At 36.3% G+C, this 15,703-nt stretch overlaps 2 protein-coding genes across 4 annotated transcripts; one reads left to right on the top strand and one right to left on the bottom strand.

Moving 5' to 3' along the window:
- The first annotated feature begins 2,344 nt into the window (after nt 1–2,344).
- LOC135620071 (uncharacterized) lies at nt 2,345–4,123 on the top strand. Its single transcript, XM_065122684.1, has 2 exons — nt 2,345–3,256; nt 3,388–4,123. The coding sequence occupies exons 1-2, from the start codon at nt 2,481–2,483 to the stop codon at nt 4,016–4,018; spliced, it is 1,407 nt and encodes a 468-aa protein (XP_064978756.1). The 5' UTR covers nt 2,345–2,480; the 3' UTR covers nt 4,019–4,123.
- A 3,996-nt stretch (nt 4,124–8,119) lies between these two features.
- On the bottom strand, nt 8,120–14,680 carry LOC135620070 (uncharacterized membrane protein At3g27390-like). 3 transcript variants are annotated; one of them, XM_065122681.1, is made up of 10 exons: nt 14,365–14,680; nt 13,475–13,583; nt 13,194–13,386; nt 12,955–13,091; nt 10,567–10,855; nt 10,270–10,376; nt 10,044–10,188; nt 9,057–9,255; nt 8,690–8,930; nt 8,120–8,607 (listed from the first exon to the last, which is right to left on the bottom strand). In XM_065122681.1, the coding sequence occupies exons 1-10, from the start codon at nt 14,456–14,458 to the stop codon at nt 8,361–8,363; spliced, it is 1,761 nt and encodes a 586-aa protein (XP_064978753.1). In that variant the 5' UTR covers nt 14,459–14,680; the 3' UTR covers nt 8,120–8,360. The 3 variants fall into 3 exon arrangements, with proteins under 3 accessions (XP_064978753.1, XP_064978754.1, XP_064978755.1); XM_065122682.1 differs by having other exon boundaries at nt 10,044–10,176; XM_065122683.1 differs by having other exon boundaries at nt 13,194–13,390; nt 14,365–14,383.
- Between the last annotated feature and the right edge of the window lie 1,023 nt (nt 14,681–15,703).

Genomic DNA, 15,703 nt, shown 5'->3' with positions numbered 1-15,703 from the left:
AGTAGTGATAGTGTCTACATATGCCAATACGGTTTTGGCGGTCGCGACATAAAGCATCACACGGTATCTTCGAGGACACATGTGAATAATTAACGCGCCTAATCCACGGATATTTTGATTAGAAAAAGACCACAACGTGCATCTTTATTTGATTTTAATAAGAAGCCACTCGAAGCATCCAGATTAAGAAGGCGTAGCGTGAATTAAGTCACGATTGGAAGCACGGTGGGCCCCGGCTTGGTTGACCCCAGTGGACCCTACTTGGAAACTCGAGTCTGTGTGTCTGTCTCACACGCAATTGGCCACAGTGGTTCTCGTACAATAATTGTGACCATTGGGGGACGTCGTCACATGGCATGCACGTGAGTCATGAAGACGTTTTTATTTGAAGCTTAGCTTATAAACTAATTACATTAGCTGCGATTAAGCTGAGGTTGGCAACCAACTAAAATTTGTCGCGAGATGAAACGCTCCATCTGTCTTTCATCCCATATATAATGTATGACTAAAGAAAGGGATTGCTACGATATCGATACAGTGGATGCTATGCTAACACGAGCATAGATCCGAGATTAATGTGCCACCATCTTGAGCGAATATAATAATGATGAAAAATGTGATTTTGATGTGCTATTAGTACTCGGACTCGGTTTGCTATTATTCCGTCCAATCTTGACGCAGGAAGAGTTACGTGTAATAAAATATAAATGTGTTGATTTATGTAATGATCAAATCTTTCATGATAAATAAAAAGAAAACCGATATGTGTTATCGATAGAATTTGCACATCAACTAAGCCTTGTTGAGTTACACAGATAGTTCATCTTCTAGAGGGTTTCTGATATATAAAGATCTGCTTGTACGTGCCAATAAAGTAAAACACGAAATAAACAAATATAGATCGTTAAAAGGATTTAAGTGGTTAATAGCACAATGATGATTGATATAAATCGGTGAACAGTTTCACTGTATATATTGATCCAGAACGTATAATCAAATATTGGAGATATTTCAAGAATTATGATAAATAAAAGATGTTTTGTACAAAATATGAAAACGGATATCTCTCTCGAGAAAAATTAAAAAAAATATGTTTTTTTAAAAAAATTTATCGGGCTAATTACATATTATCTCCTATAGGTAGACCTCTTTCTTTAACCTCTTCGTCTTTAAATTTAAAAAATTATATTATAGTCATTATAGTTATGAAAACAAAATATTGAATTTCAGCTATCGATTTTACCGACAGAAAATATAGTAGGTGTAAAAATAGCACAAAAATTATAGATTAAAAAATAATTTCAATATCTCAATTACGTTTTTGGTGATAGCGGACGATGGCGTCGCTAGAGACTACGGGTGGTTATGGTTGGTGTGAACACTAGGGACTTTTGCATCTTCTTGTGAAAGGAGGAGTAGGATGAGGATGAGGAGAGAAATCGACAATAAGATGAGATAAAGGGAAAGAAGGACGAGGACAATGCAGATGCCGACGTTCTGTATTTACATCGACGTCGCTTGACAACTATACTAACACCAATATAAAATGCAAAGTAATGCCACTTTACATCTGTGTCGATGCAGATAATGATGCGAGGGAAGGGTGGTGCTCATCCTTCTTATCCTTTTGGCCGCTTAGCTTGCATGAGGGGGGAAGAAGGATGACCGATGCAAAATGATATAGGTTGTCAACCATCACTCATCCTTCTTCCTCTCTGCATTTGTATCAATGTCGATGATGCTCTACATCTACGTCGACATCGCTTTACGTATGCAGGGAAGAAGGGTCGCTTGACATCTACATTTATATCGACACTGATGTAGATGGAAAGTATCGACATCTGTATCGTCCTTTTTCTCCTCTCCTTTACCTCACTTCTTGTCATCGTTCTCTCTCCTCATCCTCCTCTTCTCGTCGCAAAAGTCCCTAGCGTTTTCGTCGATCATTGCGTCATTTTCGCTAACCATAACCACTCGCACCCCCCAATGATGTCGCAATCAGTTACCACCGAAAATGTAATTGGGATATTAAAAATATATTTTTACATATTAATTTTTTTAATTTCTACACATGCTGCTATCATGTATCTTTCAATCCGATGGTATTGGACTAAATTGAGTTAAATGTTTTACTTTCGTAGCTATAGAGACTTCAAAATAAAATTTTAAAGTTTAGAAATCAGGATACTAAAGAAGGGTAACTATAAGAATAATTTATAATTAATCCAAATTTATTATTTTTAAGTATTTTTTAAATTATAATTTTTTTTTTATGACACCTTAAAAAATCCCAGTGAAAATGAGTAATATAATACGATTTTGTGCGAACTTCTTATCCTTTTTGCAAGCCGAGAAAAAGACTCTCAAAGTTAAGGCGTCTCTTCCTTGGCCTTCTCTATACCAAATCGGTTCCTTTTGTCTCTGCATCCAATATATAGCCATTGTTGATGCTTGAAGCTTCACAAAACCCTAGTACGTAGATGCTGAGATCCACTTTCCTCCCCTTCTTCGTCTCATCTCCCTTTCCACCGGCTCAAGCCTTCGCCCTCAGGGCGTACCTTCCGCGTCCACCACCTGTTTGTAAATATTCCTCCTCGGCCCAGTCCCCACCCCCGCCCCCGCCCACCTCCGCCTACGTCCACCTCCCTTTCTGCCGCAAGCGGTGCCACTATTGCGACTTCCCGATCATCGCTCTCGGTTCCTCCACGCCGCACCGCCCGGACACCGACCCCAGAATCTCGAACTACGTGCAGCTCCTCCTCCGCGAGATTGCGGCGACCAGAGCCTGGTCCGACGACTGCTCGCCCCTCGAGACCGTGTTCTTCGGCGGTGGCACGCCGTCGCTAGTCCCTCCGGGCTTCGTCTCGTCCATCCTCGACGCGCTGAAGTCGAGATTTGGCATGTGCGATAGCCCGGAGGTGTCGATTGAAATGGACCCTGGAACGTTTGATAAGGAAAAGATGGAACGGCTGCTTGAGCTGGGAGTGAACCGGGTGTCGCTCGGTGTTCAGGCGTTCCAGGAGGAGCTGCTGAGGGCTTGCGGGAGAGCCCACGGCTTGAAGGATGTCTATGAAGCCATTGAGATTGTCACCGACTGCAGTGAGCTGCAGAATTGGAGCATGGACCTCATCTCGTCCTTGCCCCATCAGTCCCAAGAAATGTGGGAAGAGAGCTTGCGCTGTGCCATCAATGCTCGTCCTACGCATGTCTCCGTTTACGACCTGCAGGTTGAGCAAGGCACCAAGTTTGGTCATTTGTAAGCAAATCCTTCTTTAACCTATCAGTACATTCATGAAGACCCTTATGTTGCTGTATTATACTGAAACATCAATCTTGTGCTTAAAGATGCACATATATGCTTGTCACAATGAGTTATCATGTTTACAGGTATACTCCAGGAGAATTTCCTCTACCAACAGAGATGCAGTCGGCAGATTTTTACAGGACTGCTTCACGGATGCTTTCTGGGGCAGGTTATAGCCACTATGAGATCAGTAGCTACTGCAAGGATCGGTATGAGTGCAAGCACAATCTCACCTACTGGCTGAACAGATCTTTCTATGGATTTGGCCTTGGATCTGCAAGCTACATCAATGGCGTGAGGTTTTCAAGGCCAAGAAGATTGAAGGAGTACGAGGAATGGGTGCAGAAGTTGGAAGATGGATTGGTAGTGCTTCATGAGGACATCAGTGTCGACACAAAGGACATGGCAATGGATGTTGTGATGCTGTCCTTGAGAACGGCAAAAGGTCTTGACCTGAGGGGCTTTGCAAAATGCTTTGGGAAGAGCCTGGCACGCTCTTTGTGCCAAGCCTTGAGGCAGCATGTAGAGAGTGGGCATGTGGTTGTCATGGATGATGATAGAAATATGTTGTCTTACCCTGAGTTTGAGTTGAAGATGAGTGAGGATAATGATGAAATGGGTAATGGAGTTGCATCCATTCGGCTCAGTGATCCAGATGGTTTCCTCCTGTCTAATGAGTTGATATCCATTGCATTTGGAATTATATCTCCATAATATCCTGTGAGACTTTCGAAACTCATCTGTTGTTTACGGCAATGTTTTAATCATGTCCAAATCTATCAATTGAAATATAATTTTTCCCGCATTGTTTAACCAGAATTCACATTTGCATTATAGAGAGGAAAAGCAAAAGTGTATATCTAAATTTTTCCAGATGCATTATCGAAATAGAATCTTTTTCCGCATTGTTTAACCAGAATTCACATATGCATTTTGCCTGATGTTCCTGAATTTTCTCTTTCTAAGAACTTAATGGCAGTTTATTTGCAGAATTTCTTATGCTTTTCATTGTTAGGTTTGCATTCTTGAACTTAACATCAAAGTATTATGTGGAAATTTCTGGACTTTTGACTTACACCAATTCCTGATCAATGTCTAAACAATATTTTTCGATGTATGATTTTTCTTGAGAGGTCTTTAATATTGGAAACCATTTTTTTCTGTAAATAACTGTTATGAAGTGAGCATGTGAATGATGCAGTAGCTTTTTGTAAGTTTAATCAAGCATTGACAGGATGTTTGAGCATCCTAGCGCGTTTCTTTCTTAGTTTTTTAAAAAATGTAGTTTTCTTCGAAAATGAATTCTTTTAGTAAGGTTTCTAATGATTTTGTTATCCTTTTTCGGAAATTTTAAGATCTCCTAGAGTATGCTTGGTTCAGTGTTGGAATAATTTGGTATAAGTTATCCTAAGCCAGTTACAATTTTAGTCCTCTGAAAGAGCATTATTCTTTGTTTGGTAAAGAATGCAAGTAGCCCTATGAAATGGGTTCTGTTCTTGTAGTCCAACTTATTTGGACTTGACTTCTTTGACTGGATTGTTCTAACCCTTAATCTCTTATCACATACAGCTTTAAGATAAACTATGATTCTCCATAATGTACAACAGGTAACAACATCCTAAGATGTCCCAAAATTACTTTATCAACTTGAGAAGCATCTTATGTTATTTCAGGTCTCACAAAGCTTTTCTATTGATCACATTGCATGGAAGTTCAAGTTCAAGCAATTACGCAAATACCTATTATTTTAGATGTCAGCCACATGCAAATTCCTCATATTTTAATTTTTATACAATCAGTCTCATTCAATACATTTCAATGACCTACATAATAATTAAATAACAAAGATGTATATTGGTGTACTTTATCAACGGTGAATGAAGAGGTATATTTTATAGAATGATATTTTTCACTCGTCTAAGTGGACGTCTAAGTGGAGACATGTTCATCCCAATAATAAATAGAGGAATTGTCTATTCATCATATCTGACGGTCCGCTAATCCTTGAAGGGAATTGTCCTACCTATCCTTGGTAGGGATACAAAGTCAATTACAATCATTCATTATATTCATTTATTCATGTATACGTGCATCAAAGAAGTAGTATAATAAAATATTATGAGGAACCATGCTTGATGTATGATCTGTTAGACTATATCCATTGATGACTTCACATTGTGATGGACTTATAACTCCTTCCATAAATTATATTTCTAACGAGGACTATTAGCATAATCATTACAGAGTCACAGGTAACAATCACATCAATATCATACTTAAAAAAATAAAAAAATTAATAATTATTTTTAAATATCATATTTAGATAATATTTTTAAGTCCATCAAATCATAAAGATACGATGCTCTCGCCTCTCAATAGTCCTCAATCAACTAGAACCATAATTGAAATAGCTTAAGAACTTGAACAAATCTCAATTAACGAACCAACCTCAAATCATTATGGAATCTATCTGGAATTACCATAGATTAATATAATTTATATTTAATTAATTTTAATTATGTTATGGAGGTTTAAGCTAGTCAAATTGATCTAGAATCACTCTAAATCGGTTTGAACCAATCAATTTTATTTGATTTAATCAATTGATGAGCTTAAACCAATTAAAATAGAGAAAATTGGATTATGTCACGTAATATTAGCATAGACCAAATTGACATACCAAAGTCTTGGATGAATCATGTATGCTGCACATGTATATCTCAGGTAATAGATTGGATTGAGGTACAATAGGTTAGATAGAAGAGTGAGGATGTATCTAGCGCTAGTCGTATAATTAGGCGAGTTTATCTTTGCAGGTTGGGCTAAACCTCACTCATAAGTTGTACTTAATTGGGCCACGTTTGGCTCGTAAGTTAGTTAATGTCTAACCACTTGAGTTGGGTCGTGACTGACTAGATGAGTTAGGTCATACAAGGCACATTAGATGGACCATATCTGGCCATATGGGTTGGGTCATACTTGATCATATGGGCTCGGTTATACCTAGCCACATAGGATATGTCATATATGACAATATGTGTTGTTTCATACATTGTCACATGAGTTGGGTTATGTCTTGTTACATGAGCTGGGTTGTATTGGACCACGTGGATTGGATCGTATTTGCTTACATGAGTTGGGTTATATATGGCTATATGGGTTGGGTTGTGCCTAGTCATATGGGCTAGCCCAACTTGTGAAGTTATGCTCACCTAACTATACGACTGACGTTAAATATATCATAGTCTCTCTATCTAGTCCATTGTACCTCAACCTAACTTATTACGTAGGACAGGCATATGCGGTGCACGTGGCACATCCAAGAGTTAGGTGGGTCAATTTAGTTTAGGCTATCAGTATACGACATAATCCAATTTTCTATCTTTTTATTAGTTTGACCTCGTTAATTGATTGAATCAGATAGGTTTGATCGGTTCAAGTCGGTTTACGGTGAATCTAAGCCAATTTAACTAGTTCAAATCTATATAACCTAATTAAAATTAATCAAATCTAAATTAGACTAGTTAAGATTATTCCAAACCGATTCTATAAGGATTTGAGAATAGTTCTACTAGATCCTAATTGAATTCAACTTGGTTCAAGTCAATTAGGCTATTCTAATTAAGGTTTTGGTTGATTGAGGACTATTAGGCTATTCTAATTAAGATTTTGGTTAATTGAGGACTATTGAGAGATTGCTGCCTCGTATGATTTAATGATCTTGAAAGTTTTATTTGAATTTATCATTTAGAAATGATTATTATTATTTTTTGAAAGTTTTATTTGAATTTATCATTTAGAAATGATTATTATTATTTTTTTAATTTTTGATTTTAATATGATTGTTACTATATAGTAATGTGATTATGTTAGTGGTCCATATTGGATATGCAACCAGTAAATTAAGTTATGAGCCAATGAACATAATTTAGCATATCATACATTAATTATGGTTCCTCATAAAATTCTATCCTATTACATTTTGAATGCTTGCATGAATAAATAAATGATTATGGTTGATTATGTATTCCTATCGATAATAGGTAGGGTAATTTCCTTTGAGAATTAACGAACTATTAAACGTGATGGTTAAACGATTCCTTCATGGAAGAACCTATCTCCACTTGGGTAAGTGAGGAATACTACTCCATCTACTATCGGAGAAATCTATAATATATATTTTTATCTATTATTGAGAGAGTACAATCATCGAATATGATGTATGTCTTTGTTATTTGATTATTATATATATTATTGAGATGTGTTGCATCTTAATGATTTTTAAATTATTAATATTTATATATCTTACAAATATTAAAGATTGTATATGTTTTATATTTACTTTTAGAGGAAGCAAATATGCGACTTAGATAGAAGAGACTTTTTTTTTTTTTTGGTCACATGTGACTCTATTAAGAAAATATTTTTTAATTTTAAAAATATTTATTATTATAAAGGCAGATTTAAATGTAGAGATTAAAAAAATATCTTCAATAATAAAATAATAATTTATTTTTATATAAAATGGGATGTGTGATCAAATGATATAATAATTGACTTATTAACTTTATTTTACTTAAATTATTGATTAAAATATTTTAAACTGAAGTTAATAATAATACACTCATCAATCTTAATTTTACAAACTAATCGAGATAGAATATTAGGCTACAACTTCTTTTAAAACACATTACTATTTAAACCACATTTAATTTCATGTATATCTATTTCCATATGCATATTATGGTTTATAATATATTTCAAACTTATGAAAGACAGGAATCAAATCCTCATATGGAATCTTCAATCAAAATATGGGAAAACAAATCACAATATTTAACGACACATCAGTCATAGGCAAACGAAGGCTTTTCGTTGCCTAGTAATAATAACTTCCTGACTATACAGGCACATCTTCATTCAAATGGTACATCAATCAAATGACATATGATGTCATTAGCAGTTCATCAATCAATATCTCCTCATCTATCCACATAGAAAACACTTGAGAAAAATCCTTCTAAATTTAAGAGGTATGTAGAAAAGTTTTACAGAACTAAAAGCCATTGTTAACCTCTTGGATTTCTTGATGATGGCCCTTGGTGCTTGTATCCGAGCCAAATGACTTTTGGCTAAAAATTCGGAAAATACCACTTCGTACACGTTGACTCTCTTGAAACCCATTGGCAGATCGATTGCTTCCAAACTTCTTCTCAAGGTCTTCCGAAAGAGATTTCACAAGATCATCAAAACGTCGTCTGGCTGTCGGATACCTTGAGATCGATTTGGTGATGCCTTGCAACCTTATACCGTAACAAGAAGTAAGTACAAACAAAGAAGCAACATAGATGAAAATGCTTTGGTTTTCCATATAAATTCAACTACCTCCGAGCAAGGGCATCAATTTCAGCTCGTTTTCTCTGATCTGAAGATGATGATTGAGCATTAAGGTTTTTCAGTCTCTTGGAATCACCATGCAGCAGCACCAATTTGGACAAATATATTTCTTCCTCTTCTGTAAATTTTTCAGCTTTAATCTGCTCTTTAATGATCATCAGAGGGTCAAAGAACCAATCGAAGATTGTATCTTTAGGCCGGTTTTCAGTGGTTATCTCAGTGTTGTCACCTGTAATTATTTATACCATCTATCTTATCAATCATATAAATAAATAAATAATCTAACAAACTTCTCTCTTTTTTTTATTTTTTATTGTTGAGCATCAAAGAGATGCAATACCCTTCATGTACTTACTTAAAACTAAACCATCAGTATCGCTCTTTGCTGAAAGTAACAGTGCCTGGAGTATGGAGTATGCCGGCAAACCGATGCTTATTATCCTGCTACCACCTTTACTGGACCTAGATTCTTGAATGTCTTCTCGTGTTATTACTCCTTCAGAGACCAAAACCTCACCATGGCGCTTACACTCCGAGAACAGATGATCAAGTAACTGCACAGAACATAGTCATTCAGCTCTCACCAATCTCAAAGTTTGGTTGCATGTTCTGAACACAAAGAAACATATGGAAAATTAATAGTCCTAATAAAATTTAAAACTATACGCATGACAATGGAAACACAAATATGGATTGAAATAAATCACTGTTGTCATTTGTCATTGTCAAAGACTTTTACCAAATGGTATAGGTTGTCTGTAGAACATGATTGACTATAACAAGTAGGCTCTCCGAAAGATTTTAAGAACAAAATTACGATCAACTTTCAACCTGACCATCCAAAGATGGTTACAATTTCCTGAACGAAGGAAAGTTATGGCAATGTCAATAATCCCAAAAAGCTAATTATTAAAGGCAGGAAGATATAGCATCATGATTGCAACTAAAACTCATGCAACAAACACCCTTAAGTTTCCTAGAGTCTACAATGATGAGAAGGGTGAGAATAAAGGAAACTTTGTTACAGTGATCAAGTTTCATCTCAAAGGTACAAATAAGCTATAACATGTTAATGAACAACTACCCAATAAATGCATACCCAACACTATATTTTAAGGGACAGTAACATATTATCTTCCTGTCTATCAAAAGAGTTGTACATTTCCATTTGCTATTAGTAAAGTTAATCAAAGTCTATGTCCTGAATATGTAATCTTACTGGATCCATCCAGACCTTCCAGACACTGGGCTAGAGTGCAGAAACAATTTTCTTATATCCCATAACATTAGCTAACATCTGTAAGAACACATCGACAAGTTATTACATCTAGAATCTTATTACCTTCAAAGGATTCAATTCAAGTATGCTATTCTTAAATGACGTCGCACGTGAAGGAGCCTTTTTTGCATCCTGGTTTTCCCGTCGAAAAGAGACAGGTCTGGAAAAAGAGGTAGCACGCTGTGGTACCTTCTTCCTGTATTGATACCTAGCAAGATTAATATTAACAATAAGTTTCAGATTAAAATGATGCTTCATGAAAGGAATGAGTGACCATACTATGTAGCACCTGGGAAAGCAAGATCCTTCTGGCATGTCAAGTACATCATTACTGTATTCATCAAACATAGACATGGAAGAGATGATGTAGGCTAGCCCCATCTTCACTGATGTCTCCTGAGGCATTTAGGAACTAAATCATGGAACATTATCTAATATGTGAGACATTCTTTTTGTAGTATAATAAGAAAATGGAAATCATTGTCATACATTGTTGATTACTGGTAATACATGCTACGTACTTGATAAACTGATGCAAGTAGGTACTTTCTAAGAGAAAATATATAGCAAAAAAACCAACTCAGACCTGGTATGCTATAACAGCTGCATATGCACCCAAAGAGAAACTTGATATTATGGAAGCCGTGACTGCTCCTGCAACTGCCAATGGCCAGAGAATAATGGCTAGACCAGCAAATGGGACGCATGCAGTTTCCAAAAACGGGCCCTCTCGGCCTATAAGATCATGAAACAAACGCCTCCATCCTTTAAAAAGCATGTATGGGCTCTTGCAAATGGCAATCAATGAGATCATCGGCACATCAGCCATGACTCCAAGCAGACCAGCCAAACAGGCACCCGGAATGTAACGCAATCTGGCAAATGTTAATGTAAATTATCAAATCACAATAATATACTGAGTTCACTAATTTAACTAATTAGACTTCACGGTAAGGTCAAGAAAATGATTGCAATGTTAAACATGGTTAAAGAGAAGATGATCCACTAGGTATATGTTTTCATGCAATGGAGAAAAAGTAGCCAGAATGCCGCTGTCAGACCATTTACCGGTTTAATATTGACAAACAAGCAAAAAGGATGATAGTTTTTCCATTATGGGGTGGTGTAAAAAGGACTACAATCAAAGGATTGTGGCTGTCGACTAGTTTGTCATCTACACGGTTGAGATCAACATTGCTCCACCTACGATGACTTCTTAGCCTTCTCTTCCCCAAAGCTTTTGCCATGATTAGGGGAATTTGGAAAGACTACTCCATAATTACATCAGCTTAAACTCTCTCTCTCTCTATCTCTCTCTCTCTCTCACACACACACACACACACATACACAAAGTTGTACACACATGGACACACATGCACACAAAAAGGAAAACAAAGAGAGCATGAAGTATGACGTCTATAGCAAATTGATTTGCCTGCTTAAGTTGCTCGCCAGATACTCGAACTTAATTGTTTAAGGACCAACTATTGTTGGCAACCAGTTATAATCATCTTCACTGCCAAATACATCATGTGAGCTTTTATTGAAAGTGGACCATTCACATTTCATTTTCCAGAAATATCTTATCCATAAGCAAGAGCCATCAACTTTCATCTATATAAAATATTGGTGACTGAGAAGGGTTCTAATATTGAGTCACTACGGATGAAATTTTGAAGAGTTTAACTTTCCTAGAACATTACCTTCAGGGCCTCTATCTATAGTTGAGAAGTTTATCTCTGACATGCAAAGCTTCTATCATGAACCTAGCTACTTGGAGAAGCATTTTACCCTTTTGGTTTCAGATTTCGAATGCATCCCATTGTTATGATATATGCATCAGTGAGAATCTTACGTAATCAAATAGGACTTTAAATATATTCATCGCATATCACATCATAGAGGTGGCTGTTGTTAAATGCTCTAGACTTTAAGCTAGTGAAGGAAATCCACTGATGGCTTATAGCTGCCACTGCTACTCCTGTAGACCATAGCAAGCATAGATGTTGGGATTCCTCTATCACCATTAGAATCACTATCTGGTTTCCTCTTTCCACTTTTCAATACTTACAAGTCCCAGGTAATTCAGTTATACGGTCCAAGACACCAAAATTGAGAATACAATCTCAACTATGTTATGAAAATTTATAGTCATAAACCACACTATAAATACAATAAGATCAATAAATATTCCTTCTCTCTCTCTCTCTCTCTCTCTCTCTCTCTCTCTCTCTCTCTCTCTCTCTCTCTCTCTTACCTGCATCACAAGACAAGCAACATTCAAGAAGTGACAGCAGCTAACCAACAGCAATATAGGGCAGGCATTTGCAGGTTAGATTTTTTATACTCCTCTTCCCTCTTCTCCACTCTTATTCTTCTTCCTCCCAGCCAACCAGGTCTAGACAATCAAATCCTGCCTGATATTTTGTGAAATGCCAATGGTTCTAAATTTCTTAGTGGAATAAAGATCAGGAAAGCTCATCCTAATCTGGATTACCAAGCAGATTAATTTTAATCAGCTGATCCAACAAACTATATATGTTCAAAGTTTAGGAGTAACCACATTATCGTCATATGATATAGGTTGGTAAACCCAAAATGGATCAGGTCCAATGAATCACCTATGCTCAGCCAAACCAATGTTTAAATTCACGATAAAAATTTTTCAGCATCAAGTATGACAAACATAATCCAAGGGCTTCACAGATTGCATGGAGATAGAGCAATCATTTTCAACTGCTAAAAGAGTCGTCACGATACAACTGCATATAAACCATGAGTATATGAAAGTCAAACCAAAGGAACAAATGCTGCACCTTTTTTATAGTCTCCAGGTTGGAAGCAGAAATATAAGTTTATCTATATATCATGTCAACAAAAATTGTAAAAATTAACGTACTAAAGGTTTTTGATAAAATTGAAACCAATGATTGAGTGATCAGCACAGAATTATAGAAATGAATACACAGCTTACCTGATCTCATAAGGCTCTCCGTTTGGAGGATCATGAAGACGAAGATCATCCATGATCGAGAAATAGGAGTGCAAGCAAATATCTTTCACGTCTCTAACCACTGTACAACTTCCTTTGATAGTACTCCAAGTTCCATCCTGGATATATTTGGCAAGAAAAGAATTTGGAAAAGTATGATGATAGAATTCAGGTAGAAAGTGTATAAATAGAAATTCACAACCAAGAAAAATCAGCTTTACCAAAAAGCAATGTATGAGATTATTAGCTTTTCCTTCACCAACAGCATCAAAGGTAGCCATGATAGGAGCTAGAAAACCATAGATTGCTCCGACAATGATGCTCCCAAAAATACCAACTGGCGGCCACAACATCAAGATGACAGATACACCAAGTGCAAGAACAAGCTTCAGAATAGGCCCAAGCTGTTTGGCTCTGCCTTTAAGAAATCAATGGAGGTAATTAATTTGCTACAAAGAATAAAAATATACTTAGAGATCTAAAAGTGAATAAAGATACTTACTTTGCTATGCAGTAATAAGTCCAAACTACATGTACTGGCCAGAGACTCACAATGATGGCTGAGTTTCCTAATGTCATGATAAGACATACAAATGGGAAAAGTAAAGCACCTGAAAAAGAGTCAATGATGAGAAAAAATCACCTAAATTCACTAAATCAGTGTATAAATAGGTTTCGTGTTCTTAGAATTCACGAAACAAATTGCCACTCTTTGCATGAAAGTGTCCTCACATGATTAGGAGACGATAGCACTACTTCAACAAGAAAGTTTTATCTAAAATTACTTCTTATCACGGAAAGATAGAGATCTAGAAGCAGGCTCCGTACGAATCTTGGGTACTAAGATTTTCAAAACACTTAAGTACTTTGGTGAATATTTGTACATAGACAATTGCATCAGACAAAGAGGTAAATATAGATGTTTGGAAGATCTTTATGCAGAAGCCACATATGGAGTAACAGGAAACAGGCCTGTTTGCTTGTTTGTCAATACAACTTAATTGATGGATCAGTTGCCTATGTAATACTTAAAGAACGATTCTGAACACAATAAAAGCATCTTGGAGATTCCTGCAGTCAGAACCAAACCAAATCATTCAAGGATCATGCATCGAGTTGTACAATTAGCACCCTCATACATCTTATCAAGCAAAAAACCCATTCAGCGTGAGGAGAAAAAGGAGAATACTCATCCAAATTTAGCATAACCGGATACAACATTCAAAAATCAAGATCAAAGGGAAAGTATCCACATATCATCAATCAATGGAAGCAGTAACACTAAAGAATGAACTCTATGGAGTCTACACGTTCCAAAATCCAAAAAATTTGCGAACCCACAAAATAGGGACCGATAAGAGAGGAAAGTAAAGAGGGAGAGAATAAACCGACCTTTGATGATGCCCAGCAGCAGTAAACCTAGAAAGAAAGGCAAGAACCGAAGGCAACTCCAAAGAGTCGCCCAAAACCCCTGCGGAGGCTCCATCGCTCATCAATCTACGAAAACCACAGCAGAATCACCGAATCCAGACTCCGATGCATGCCAAGAAGCATCCGAAACCTCTCAACAAGTCCAAACTCCTCGAAACCGACCGAGAAAGGCAATTTTTCCTACTGGGATCCGATCGAAACCACCACTTTCGACAGCACGGCGAAGCTGAAGGCTTCGATCGACGGAGATGTATGTAACGGGCGGTTAGGAGAACTACTGCCGCCCCACGAAAGGATGCCAAAGAGACTAAGCAAACCCAAATTACCTATATATCCCTTACAATGTCATTTATTATCATATTTAATTTCCACAAATTGAAGTTTAGTATAAATAAACTCAAAAAATTCCATCATTTGATTTTTATTTGAACTCTAATTGATTTTTTTTTTATTTTAGGATGATAAAAAATATTTTTAATAATGTACATTTTATATATTTTAAATCAAGAAACTAACATTAACTACATTTACTTGAATATTTTGGATGGATGCTATATACTAAAACTCCTTTGCTGATAAGAATATCTCAAATATTATCAGTAATTCATATTTTATGTATTTTCGAATCAAATTCGGTAAGGGTAATTGTGTTATTTGTGAAACTTTACAGGGATGGCAATGTACAAAAACAAGTAAAGAAGTGTCAATTTAATGCTGCTGTTTTGATGAAGTCTTCATTTTCTCTTTTATTGGTAAAGTTGAGAATAAATGCTTTGCTTGAAGAGAGAAATGAGTCTATTAGTGTGATCACAAGTGTTGTGAAGAGCTGAGGTGAGATGCTGCCAATCACAACCATCCATTTGAGGTCATTAGATGATGGGGGTAGACATCATTGGCAACTCACACTTCCAAGATAGAACAAATTAGCTGAGGCAAAACAAATAAATAATAGATATATAAAAAGTGGCAAAAGAATCTTAATAATTGTTTACTTACACCTAAAGTTGGTGAACGATGAGAGGAGTAAGAAGAGAAAAATAAATTAATTATATTGACTGAGTCCTAGTCAACGTATGTGACACCTCACACTCGGGACAAAAATAATCAGCTGAGGTAAAAAAAAATATTTGGCTTTCCACAGCAAAATAATTTCATCAATTGTTTATTCAAGACTTAAAATAATGATACTGGGAATATGTTGAGATGAGAATGGCAGCAATCGTTTATTTATATTAAAAATAATTACAAATGAATTGAGTCCTGGTCAACATATCTTACAGCTCACACTCACAAGACGGAA

Source organism: Musa acuminata, chromosome BXJ2-8 (genome assembly GCF_036884655.1).
Source record: "Musa acuminata AAA Group cultivar baxijiao chromosome BXJ2-8, Cavendish_Baxijiao_AAA, whole genome shotgun sequence".
In the NCBI taxonomy this organism is placed as follows: Eukaryota; Viridiplantae; Streptophyta; class Magnoliopsida; order Zingiberales; family Musaceae; genus Musa; species Musa acuminata.
This window is presented reverse-complemented; position numbering and strand designations above follow the sequence as displayed.

Coding starts and splice junctions, on each gene's coding strand:
- LOC135620071 (XM_065122684.1), top strand. CDS start 2,481: ATGCTGAGATCCACTTTCCTCCCCTTCTTCGTCTCATCTCCCTTTCCA. Junction 3,257..3,387: donor GGCACCAAGTTTGGTCATTT/GTAAGCAAATCC, acceptor TCATGTTTACAG/GTATACTCCAGGAGAATTTC.
- LOC135620070 (XM_065122681.1), bottom strand. CDS start 14,458: ATGGAGCCTCCGCAGGGGTTTTGGGCGACTCTTTGGAGTTGCCTTCGG. Junction 13,584..14,364: donor GCTGCTGGGCATCATCAAAG/GTCGGTTTATTC, acceptor ACTCTTTTTCAG/GTGCTTTACTTTTCCCATTT. Junction 13,092..13,193: donor ATCTCATACATTGCTTTTTG/GTAAAGCTGATT, acceptor AAATATATCCAG/GATGGAACTTGGAGTACTAT.